At 43.7% G+C, this 12,527-nt stretch overlaps 1 protein-coding gene across 2 annotated transcripts in view; it reads left to right on the plus strand.

The window, feature by feature from the left end:
- Positions 1-3,627: 3,627 nt before the first annotated feature.
- NKAIN3 (sodium/potassium transporting ATPase interacting 3) overlaps positions 3,628-12,527 on the plus strand; it is a 535,514-nt gene continuing 526,614 nt past the window's right edge. Inside the window, exon 1 of one of the 2 annotated variants that reach the window (XM_027561061.1) lies at positions 3,628-3,791. In XM_027561061.1, coding sequence (XP_027416862.1) covers positions 3,738-3,791 — 54 coding nt within the window. In that variant the 5' untranslated portion in view covers positions 3,628-3,737. The remainder of the gene's footprint in view (positions 3,792-12,527) is intronic. The other variant, XM_027561060.1, reaches the window with a different exon arrangement.

Genomic DNA, 12,527 nt, shown 5'->3' on the forward strand with positions numbered 1-12,527 from the left:
AGTGTTCTTGCCTGGAGAATCCCAGGGCCGGGAGAGCCTGGTGGGCTCCTGTCTATGGGGTCACACAGAGTTGGACACGACTGAAGTGACTTAGCAGCATACATGTGTGTATACATATATATCCTACTGTGTGAGAAATATTATGCTAAAAATGTGCACAGGTTATATTTTTCATTCAAGAAATAATAAATTCAACTATTGTAAGCACTGGAGAAATAGCATTGCTTTTGAGTGGGGGAGATGGGAAATCATAAACAAATTACTGTTTTAATAGAAAATACAATAGGCTGGCTAGGGTGTTACATCAGACAGTGTGGTCAGCGAAGGCCTTGTAGGATGTGACATGAGGCTAAGATCTGCATGAAGCGAGGGAGCCAGACACAGGTAGGTGGAGGATGAAGAACAAATGTCAGGCTTAGTCCTACAGGGCAAGTCACATCACGCTGACTTTACACAGGAAAACAAGGAAGCAAAGTGACTTGTCTGAGATTCTACAGTGAGGAAGTGGTACAGGCTGTTCTGTAGATTATAATTTCTTTCTCCATCAGGTTTTCCAAAATTCTCCCTAGGCCCCAACCTTTTCCATTGTTCAGTCACTTTCTACTCTCTTCGCCTCTCCCCTCCCCAAGAGATCAGATCATTCCCTTAGCATCCCTCATTGAGGGAGAAAACTTGATGACAGTGCTCAGTCCCAGGTGGGCTCAGCTTCCCTGACCCATCTGCTCTCCCTTTCCACCTCCAAGCCCTAGAAGGGAAGGGACAGAATGTGTCACTTGGCTTTGCAAACCTGGCAGCGAGCATCGCTTTTGACATAAGCAATTGGCAAAAGAAACAAGAAAGAAATACTTGAGGGTGACACTGAGGAAGAAACAAAACAAAGAAGGGGGCGAGGACGATTTTTAGCTCATGATGCAAATCACTTAAGAAAACAAAGATGAAAGGCCGAAGTGACAAGCAGGTAGTCTCACACACTTTCTAGACTTCTCCCTAGCGTTGTGCTATCTCTGTGTCTTCTCTCTTCCTCTCTTTCAAAGCCAAAACCATTTTGCAACTGTCTTAAATTATTACAAGGAAGACTCTAATCTGGTTCCGTCGGTAAATGGGGCAGTGGGAAGGGAAAAGGTGCAGGAGGACCACCCTGGTCCCCTGGAATCACACCAGGATGGTGCCACTGGCTCTGGAGGTGGGGCCAATGCAAATGATTATGTCTCCTTCCCAGCAAACAGTTAGCTCCTCTGCAGGTGTCACTCGTGTCCTAAGATTCAAAGGCAGCACAGTGAATGTATAAATCCAGGAGCTCTTGAGTCAGATGACCTGGCTTTCCCTTGCTCTTCATCCATTCAGTAACCACTGGATGCCTGTTCCCAGTTCACATCTCTTCACTGGGGAGGCTCATGGCACGTACTTCATAGGTTGTTGTGAGGATGGAATAAATGAATATATGTAAACCACTTAGCCTGGTGCCTGGCAAGGATCCAGTTCATCTTAGCTGCACATTTGGTACTTCTTAAAAAATAAAGTGATGAAAAAAAGGATATTTGGGTGAACGTATGTAAATGTGGAGGGAAGGAAGGACCATTATGTTTATTAACATCATTCATCGAAATCCCTGATGGTGAAGAGGCTATGATAATTTCTGAAAGTTGCAGGTAGTTCATGCCCTTTCTCTTTGGCTGCCTCCTTCAGTTTTAGAGGAGTCAGTAGTCTGGAATTTCTGCGCCATCATTTCTTGTATGCTGACGTACCTATCTGTCAGTGCCTATTCTTTCCTGTTGGTTTCATTCATCACGAAAGGTGATGGCTGTTTATTGTGCTTAGAAGCAGCATGTCCTCATAATCCTTGATCTCGAATGTCTTAAATGTTGGTTTTGGTTTTTTTTAAGCTTCTGACTCTATTAACCCCCTTCTCCGAGACAATGGACAGAGGTGCAACCTAACAACAAATGTGCTTTATCCTCTCCTTGACCCAAATCCTCAGGTTATTCGTGTGTCCCTACTACCATTTCAGAGCCACCATGCAGCGATTTTCCTGGGAACTATGTTTTAAGTTACAAACATCAGTCCTGAAGGAACGGTTCCGCAAGAGCCAGTTAATTTCAAGACAAATAAAACCACAACTCCCTGTAATGCCTGAAGGCATGGCTTGAGCAGTTTCCCTGTATGGAGTGAATTTTTAAAAACGCAGAGATCTTTCTCCTCTCATTAACCTACCACTAAGGACCCAGGAGGGCAGCACTGGGTTAGGATGGGGTTTCTGTGCCAAGTTCCGCAGAGCCTCTTTGGAGACGATCGGCCAGGAGGCTTGTTCTGCTCTTCCAGGTGCGCAAGCTCCGTGCGTTCTTTCACCAGATAGCAAAAGTGCGCGTGAAAACTGACACTGAGCCTGAAGAAACTGAATCTTCCGCAGAACTCCTCGGCTTTAACCTACTAGGGGAGAGCGAGCGAGCAACAGAGCCTCCTTGGTGTTCTTGGAGAGTTAGTCCTGGATCTTAACTATCCGGGATCAGGGCTTATTTCCAAGCTCCTTTCAAACAATTTAATTATCTCTGGGAAGAAATCATATTTATCTTCAAGCCGGAAACATTCTCATTCCTAGAAAATCCACGCGTCCTTATCTTTCACGCCTGGTGACAATTTCTAACATCCTTTTAGTTGAGAAACCTACGCCGGGTCTCCTCGCGGTTCCGACTTTCTCCCCGCGCTCCGTACCAGCGCATCTCTTTGCCGCCGCATCGCCTCTGCCGGATCCAACTCGGTCAACTCGTCCCGGAGACTCCAGCAGGGGCGGCCTCCGGGGTAGCTGATCGCAGCGGCCGGGGGCGACCCTGGCCCCGAGATCCCGGAGCCCCACGCCCAGGGCCGGCCGAGTGGACGCGCCCGAGCCGGCAGCCCGCGTCTTGGAGCTCGGCCTGGCGCTGCGCTCGGCTTCTCGCCTCCGGGATCGTCTTCCACAGAGAGGTCTCAACTCCCACCCTCTGCACCTCCGGGCATCAAAGTCAAACCCGGCCCCCTGCTTCGTACAACCCTGGACCACCTTCCCAACATCCAGCACAGCCCCGGGCCAGAAAGCCCCGCCCGGGTCTCCCCAGTTCCAACCGCGCCGAGGGTCTCCCGCACCAGCCGTCGCCCCCGTTCACGCTCATTCATATTCATTCTCTTTCTCTTTCTCTCTTCCTCTCTCCAGACTCCTAACTAGACAGGCCGATCCTCCCCCCGCCACTCCCTTTCATTCATCCCCTCCGCCACACACACATACACACACACACACACAAACACACACGAGCGCGCGCGCACAGACACACACACAAGCACACACCGACATACACACGCGCGCACACACAGCCCACTCCACTTTTCAGACGCCCACTCCCCCACACACACTCCCCTCCCCTAAACATACTTCCACCCTCTCACCATCTGTAGCCTCCCTCCCTCCGGTCCGCCCCCACCCCGCTCGCCCGGCTCCCCCTCCCCAAGAAGCAGACCTGCCCCGCGGGCCGCAGGGACCCCAGCCAGACGCTCGGGTCGTGCGCGCCGCACTGACCTCTGCCCGCCCGGGAAACTAACAAAGGCGGCGCGCGAGCCCGGCCCCGGGAGCGGAGAGCGGCGGCCGCGGGGCGCGCGAGCCGGGGCCGGGCGGGCGAGCGCCGAGAGGGGGCCGCTCCGGAGTCGGGAGGCGGCGGCGCCGGACTACGCGGACCTCAGGCGGCGCGCGCCGCTCGGACGCCGCGAGCACCATGGGCTGCTGCACCGGGCGCTGCTCGCTCATCGGCCTCTGCGCGCTGCAGCTGGTGAGTTTCTGCCCCGGCTCCCTCCGTCGGCCCTCGCCCTTCCGGCCAGCCGCGGGCAATCGCCCTGTGGCCCTGCCCTGCGCGAGGGCGCGGTCTCCCCGGGGCCCCGGGCGCCCGGCGTCGCCACGCGGTCCAGGGGCTACTGCCCCGGGGCGCCCGGGGGAGTGAGCGACTCCTCCGCCACTGGGCTGACCAGCGGGCTTTAGCCCCTCCGCCTTCCAGCTGAAGTTTCACGGGGGCTTGGGGGCTCTTTCTTCTCGGGATGGTTTCAAGTAACGTGGTGTCATCAGAAGGTGCGTGGGAATGCCCAGTCTTGGGGAGACGGGGTCGCGCCCCCCTCCCCAAGTCTTAGTTAAGAGTGAGATATTCGTACCTTAAACGCGGTTGAAAGCGGGTGTTTGAGGAGGCTTGGATCTCCAGGAAGGATAGGAGGTCGCGCTGTGTGTGTTTTGAAACAGGTTTCAGCCTCCAACCTTCCAATTTCTCTGTAGATTTTGTTGAAATGTGGCGTGTTCAGACAGCGACAGACTGACAGCTGTCTTGTGGGACAGAAGGCGTGGTGGCTTGCCAGGGAGTGCGTGGAGTGGGAAGTTGGGGACCAGAGCGGAGAGTGAAAGGGCTTTCAGTGTGGGACGAACACTTCTCTTGACATATGTCCTGTTGGGACCTAGACTGGCCCTGTGGTCTCTTGCATAGTCGCTCGAGGTCAAGGCCACAGACCGATGTGTGAGACTTCTATGTGTGAGAGATTCATAGACATCTCCCTTTTATTACACTTAACGACAGACTCTTTAGATGCTATGTCAAGCTTTCTTCCAAGTGTTGTTTTTCAAAGTCACCAACATTAGCTAGCCTGTTTTGACTATCAGAAGGAAAAAGGTTTTTGGTGAGCTTGACTGCATAAGGTCAACCCTTGCAAGACTCGTTTACTGAGGGATAAAATAATGCTCTTTCTTTAATAGTTAGTCCTTGTACCCATGAATGTTTTAAGAGGTTTCACTTTTCTCTTGCCTCAGTGTTTGACTCTCCCATTAAACCCTCACTTTAGAGGTTCTCTTCATTGTTTACATAATGTGTGCATAATTTATATATTTATAGATCTGAAATCAGTGACGCCTTTGCCTTAAATCTCTGGAACATTCCTTCTGTCCTGTTAAATAGGATGTATTTTCTAGAGTTTTCCTGAAAAATAATTTTAAAATTCGCTGGAACACGAATGCTTTCTTTCATTAAGGAAGGAAGGACAGAGGATAATTTACACTTTGGTTGTTAGAAGTGGACATGGCTTATACGCTGGGAAAACAAGAAATATTTAGTCAGCCTTTGAGTATGCAAAATAGTAGATAGGCACACTGGGTTGTATAATCTATAGTGGCATCATTCTTTCTGTTTTATACACAAATGATATGTAAGGGTTTTTGATACAGCAGATTTTTCAATGCAGTTATGATGTCCTTAGTTGATATTGTACTTGTTTTGATGTTAATGTGTTTGGTATTTCATGTATCAGCCTGGAATGCCTCCATCTTCCACATACACCTTAATTGATAGAAATGCAACTTACTCCTCAAAGCTTATCTAAAATTTCCACCTTCTCTGTGGAGTCTTCCCTGGTGCTCCAGGTAAAATCAATCACTTCTTTTCCTTTAATTGCACAGTATATTGCCTTTTCCTCTGTGAGAATACATGTCATCCTCTTACGATATTTTTAGTGATTGACACATTACCAGACTGTAAGCAGCCTGAGGATAAGGAGCAAACATGAATCATCTTTGCAAATCCTGCAGTTCTTTAGGAGTGCCTGTATTAGGAGGGGAAACATATGGCTGAATTGATGATGGTAAATTAACATTTGTGATCCATATCGGGTTTTTACATGAACATTATTTTACCCTTAAAATTACCCTCTGAGGAAGGCAACCCATTTCTCTAGTTTGCAGAAGAGGAAGGTGATGCTCATAGAGTTCAACGACTTCTTCAAATTAGTAGTTTTTAGATAGTAGAGACAAAGGACTGATGGTAAACATTTGGTGATTAGGTCTTGGACAAACAAAACATATATGTATATATTACATTATTACATAATATGTTATAAATATTATGTCTATTAAGGATGTATAGCAAATCAACCCTGAACATTCATTGGAAGGACTGATGTTGAAGGTGAAGCTCCAGTACTTTGGCCACCTGATTTGAAGAACCGACTCATTGGAAAAGACCCTAACGCTGGGAAAGATTTAAGGCAAAAGGAGAAGGGGGCAACAGAGGATGAGATGGTTAGGTTATCATCACCGACTGAATGGACATGAATTTGAGCAAACTCTGGGAGATAGATAGTGAAGGACAGGGACGCCTGGTGTGCTGCAGTCTGTGGGGTCACAGAGTTGGACACGACTTAACGACTGAACACACAGCACTCTGTTTGACAATTAATAATAATAAAATAGGACTTCTCAGGCGGCACTAGTGGTAAAGAATCTACCTGCAAATGCAGGAGACACAAGAGACATGGGTTCGATCCTTGGGTTAAGATACCATGGAGTAGGAAATGGCAACCCACTCCAGTATTCTTGCCTGGAGAATCTCATGGACAAGAAGCCTGGCAGGCTGCAATCCATGGGGTTGCAAAGAGTTGGACACGACTGAGCGCGCGCGCATGCACACATACACACACACACACACACACACACACACACACTCACACACACACAATAATAAAATATGCAGTACCCTTGATTGTAAGTTCTACATAGCCAGTTAATTCTGGCAGGATCTCTTTTGTTCTATGAATCTGATGAACCCTTTTCTAGGTTCAGTGATGTCTTCTTTCTGGATGGTCTCAATAGCATACTGCTGTCAAGGCTGCATCCTTGAAATGGTTTCAGCCTCTACCGAGGGCATGGTGGGCAGGACTTGCATTCCAAGGCCTGGGAGAGCAGGAGCCTCCCATTGCCTGGAGTCCCTCTTGAGAGTCACCTGGAGGTCAGGTCTGTTCCATGACCTCTTCTAGCATATGCAGATTCTTTGCTGAATTGGGTAATAGTTTTCAAGTACTGGAAAATTATTTTCTTCATTTCTTTTTTTAAACAAATCAACCACAGTCGATTTACAACATTGTGTCCGTTTCAGGGGTACAGCTTCAGATTCTTTTCCATTATACGTTATTACAAGGTAGTGAATAGAGTTCCCTGTGCTATAGAGTAAGTCCTTGTTTATCTATCTCATATATAGTACTGTGTATCCATTAATCCCAGATTCCTAGTTTATCCGCCCCACCCTTTTGCCCCTTTTGTAACCTTAAGTTTATTTTCTATGTCTGTGAATCTGTTTCTGTTTTGTAAATAAGTTGAATTGTATTATTTTTTAAGATTTCACATATAAGTGATATCATATTTGTCTTTGTTTGACTTACTTCACTTAGTATGGTAATATCTAGTTGCATCCATGTTACTGCAGATGGCATTATTTCATTCTTTTTAATGCTCGAGTAATATCCCATTGTGTGTGTGTGTGTGTATATATATATATATATATATATATATATATATGTACCACATCTTCTTTATCCGTTCATCTGTTGATGGATACTTTGGTTGCTTCTATGTCTTGCCAGTTGTAAACAGTACTTCTGTGAACGTCGGGGTGCATGTATCTTTCTGAAGTAGAGTTTTCATTTTTTTTTCTGGATATATGTCCAGGAATGGGATTCCTGGATCATATGGTTATTCTATTTTTTTTTTAAGGAACTTCTATATTTACATTCCTACCAACAGTGTAGGAAGGTTCCCTTTTCTTCACACCCTCTCCAGCATTTATTATCTGTAGACATTTTGTTGATGGCCATTCTGACCCACGTGAAGCGATACCTCATTGTGGTTTTGATTTGCATTTCTCTAATAATTAGCAATACAGAACAGCTTTTCATGTGTCTGTTGGCCATCTGTGTATCTTCTTTGCAAAAATGTCTGTTTAGGTCTTTTGCCCATTTTTTGATTGGGTTGCTTCAGCTCTTTTGTGCTATTGGGAATATAATGACCTGACACATTTTAAGTTTAAGACACATTGCTAGAAAAAAGTTCTCTATCATTTTCTTAAGTCTAGACAATCAACAAAACAGTGTTACACCCTGATTTTTAGCATTTGCCTATTTCTTTGGTGTAAATACTCCCACGCTGGCCAATTTGAAATAGACTATTACAAAGTCCTTCCATCATACAGATAAAATAAGCACGCGATAAGTGCAGAGTATTAGTCACTCAGTCGTGTCTGACTCTTTGCCACCCCATGGACTCCTTTGTCCATGGAATTCTCCAGGCAAGAATACTGACTTGGGTGGCCATTCCCTTCTCCAGAGCATCTTCCTGACCCAGGGATCGAACCTGGGTCTCCTGCATTGCATGCAGATTCTTTACCATCTGAGTCACCAAGGAAGCCCTCAAATAAGTATAAATAACCTCAACAGCATAAAGAAAGTAAAACACAGTAAAATAATGAGGAAAGGATGTGCTTAAGATATTTTAGTCCCTCTGTTTTTTAATGCAATTGACTTAAAGTTTTTATTATTTATTTTAAAATAATGGTTAACAGCTGGCTCATTAAATTCCAAGTTTAACTTGATGAGCTGGTGTGAGCCTCCTCCAGCCTACCACCGGGTAGGACTCCCAGATCTAGTGTTCTTTCCACTAAATCCAGCTGTCTTTTTTCCCCTCTCGTGTTTTTTTCTGCTCCCACCAACTGTTGGAAGGTGGGGTTATGAAGCAACTGAAGGAAGTGTGGGTGTTGAGGGGGAATGGCATTCAGAGGACACATTTGCTGAAGAGAAGCTGAGTGCTGATGACTAAGTCACTGTGTGGACCATTAAAAGATGGCCCATTAACTCCCTCTAAAAGTTAAAGAAACAAATGAAAGGTTTTTAGTATCTCATTCACTCGGCTTCTGACCTCCCCGCTTCCAGATGGGGGATATCATTAGAGAGAATTTACCATTTTAAGGCTAGTGTATTTGAATGAGTTTTGGTTTGTAAAAAATCAGTCTCCTTCTGCTTCCTTTACTGCACTGCTCTGGCCATCTCCCATCCTTACTATGCTTCTAACTTCGAACACATTTGAATGTTTGCCTCACATTTCACATTCATATTCCTAGTTTTGCTAGATGAGCTTGGAGAGAATGTGAAAAGCATACCCATGGAAAACTGTGCAAAGTAAATCTTTTCTGAAAAAACGGTTCCAGGTAACAGATTCATGAAGTCATCCAAGAACTTTAGACACATTTTTGAAGCCTGCTTTTAATTTTGCTTGTTTTAGAATAATGTTTATATACATGTGAAACACTTGATTGTGTGCTTTTAGTAAACTGTTTTAGTTGCCGCATTTAAAGGAGTCTTAATGGCATGTTTCTAAATCCAGAATTTCCTCCACATGCATTTCCAAGCCATTTTCTTTTCTTTTTCAAAAAATTAATTTATTTATTTTAATTGGAGGCTAATTACTTTACAGTATTGTAGTGGTTTTTGCCATACATTGACATGAGTCAGCCATGGGTGTACATGTGTTGCCTATCCTGAACCACCCCCCCCCGCCCCCGACCCGACCTCCCTCCCCATCCCATCCTTCAGGGTCATCCCAGTGCATCGGCCATGAGCACCCTGTCTCATGCATCGAACCTGGACTGGTGATCTATTTCACATATGATAATATACATGTTTCAATGCTGTTCTCTCAAATCATCCCACCCTCACCTTCTCCCACAGAGTCCAAAAGTCTGTTCTTTACATCTGTGTCTCTTTTGCTGTCTCACATATAGGGTCATCGTTACCATCTTTCTAAATTCCATATATATGCGTTAGTATACTGTATTGGTGTTTTTCTTTCTGACTTACTTCACTCTGTATAATAGGCTCCAGTTTCATCCACTTCATTAGAACAGATTCAAATGCATTCTTTTTAATGGCTGGGTAATATTCCATTGTGTATATGTACCACAGCTTTCTTATCCATTCATCTGCCGGTGGACATCTAGGTTGCTTCCATGTCCTGGCTATTGTAAACAGTGCTGCAGCTTAGAGTTGTCTCGGTAAAGTGTTGAACTTAGCTTGGGATTGTACCCACAGAACTTTTAACATCTTCCCCACATCACAGGGGCAGCTTTGTCCCTGGAGGTGGACATTGCTGCTGCTGCTAAGTCGCTTCAGTCGTGTCCAACTCTGTGCGACCCCATAGACGGCAGCCCACCAGGCTCCCCCATCCCTGGGATTCTCCAGGAAGAACACTGGAGTGGGTTGCCATTTCCTTCTCCAAGGCATGAAAGTAAAAAGTGAAAGTGAAGTCGCTCAGTCGTGTCCGACTCTTAGCGACCCCATGGACTGCAGCCCACCAGGCTCCTCCGTCCATAGATTTTCCAGGCAAGAGTACTGGAGTGGGGTGCCATTGCCTTCTCTGAGGTGGACATTACCAGGAGAGATTGATTGCATCTTGCATTGCATCACTTTATGGATAGGTGACTGCCATATTTTTATGAGGACTGAAAATTCCCAACTCTTACTTTCCATATTCACAGTAACAGAATCTTTAGAGGATTTATAAAAAAAACAAGCAACTTTTAACACCACGATGGCCTCTATGTTTTTATTTTAGAGAACGTCCTGTCAAATGAAATCAAGCTAGTGATTTTTCTTTCTCATTGTGAAAAATCAGTTAACTTTCTCTCTACTCCACATTCAGACCATCTGTGACCACATGTGTCACTGTGATGTTGAGACAAAAGGTGTTGAGAGATGTCCTGGTGGTGTAGTTGTGGTAACATGTTTTTAAACTAAGTTTTATGAAATGAACCACTCAGTTATCATAGATATCTGGCAGTAAATGCAGAAATACATTTATTTTACTACATAGATAAACTGATACTTTTGTCTTAAGATGTTCTTTAACAGCTTTTTCTCTTCTCCTGAACAATATAATTTGTAATCATTTAGTTTCTATTCTTTTTCTACATTTAAACCGTCTGGTTCATCTTACAAAACTTAGAAATGGTTAGGGAAATTAAATGTTTGTCTAATGAAGAGACTTCCGTTAAAATGTGATAGGTGTTAAAATCATTACAATATTCTGCATTAGCCGCTTTTCTACAAACAGAAATCCCTTTGTAGCTCTTTTGTTATTTATGTGTACAGAGTATCAAATTTGCTTAAGAAATGTGTTCTTATGGGCTTCTGTGTTGAATTGTTTTCCTCACAAATTCTTATGTTCGAGTGACCCCCATGGACTTTTGCTCACCGGGCTCCTGTGTCTGTGGGATTCTCCAGGCAGAAACAGTGGAATAGGTTGCCATGCCTTCCTCCAGGGGAGTCTTCTCAACCAGGGATTGAACCTTCATCTCCAGTGTCTCCTGCACTACAGATGGATTCTTAACTGTTGAGCCATCGGGGAAGCACATATCAAGTGCTATTGGTTTTTTAAAATTGATTAATTAATTAATTTTAATTAATTTATTTTAATTGGAGGCTAATTACTTTACAATATTGTAGTGGTTTTGCCATACATTGACATGAATCAGCCATGGGTATACATGTGTTCCCCATCCTGGACAATTGTCCCTAGTTTTAACAAAATCATTTCCATTCTGATTATTTCCAAGAGGATAATCCTAATTATAAGATGCTTAAAAATAAATTGCTTTCTTTCCCCAGAACTTTAGTAGTACTTCCTTTTTTTAAAAAATGAACTGCTTTGTCTGTGTTTTTTTCATTTTTCTCTCACAAATTTTACAATGTCCATTTTGGGCCTCAAGGAAGCATTTGAACAATTACCCAGATTATATAAAAGAAGAATTTCAAATGTAAGCATAAGGAATTTTGAGTTAATATTACTTAAGATTTTGGCATTAGATACATATTAATATAACTGTGTGGCTTCTTTGCAAAAGTAGAAAATAAAGCAGGATTATTTATGTATCTTTTGACAATTTTCTTAAGCATTTGTTTTCATCAGTGAAGTATATCTTGCTTTAAAAAGCAGGATTCAAATGCTTAATAAAAAGTACTCTTTAGATAAAAATAAGAATGGAAAACACAGAATTTGAGGGCTTTCACAACAAGATGACAAATCATAGAAGCATCTACCTTCCATTCTTCCCAAGGTCCCAAAGAATGAAGTGATAATTGTGATGTAAAGAAAAGTGGAACAGATAGATGACCAGCAAAATTGAGGAATCCAGGAAGATAAGAAGCAGAGCATATTTTATCAGAGTCTTAATAGAAAGATGCGTGTGTTGTGTGAGCACAGGTGTTATATGTTGGGCCGAAATCCAACTCTATCCACTTGCCATGAGGAGCACTCTGGCACGGGGCTGAAGAACTGGGTCCCTTTTAGTGTCGCATTTTGAAAGTTAGCTGATGAGTATCATTGTGGAGATGACATGAAATAGCAGAATAAATGTATTAATCATTTTAAAAGTAAAGCTCATTATTAGGTAAACTAGGATTTTTAGTAATTTAGACAGAAAATGACAAGGTTAAGAAGAAAACCACAAATGGCTATCGTTTTAATTGCTTATTTTGATTTTCTTATAATACTGTTTATGTTACACTTCAAAATAATTTTGACATTAATTTTGAAACGAGATTTTTCACACAGTTTTGAAGATATTTTGAGTGTCAATTTTGGGAAACTATTTGACAAATATTTGATGAAGTTAAAGTGGACCTTCTTTCTTAGGTGCATCAAAAATTCATGCTTTTAA

This window comes from Bos indicus x Bos taurus, chromosome 14 (assembly GCF_003369695.1).
Source record: "Bos indicus x Bos taurus breed Angus x Brahman F1 hybrid chromosome 14, Bos_hybrid_MaternalHap_v2.0, whole genome shotgun sequence".
NCBI lineage: Eukaryota > Metazoa > Chordata > Mammalia > Artiodactyla > Bovidae > Bos > Bos indicus x Bos taurus.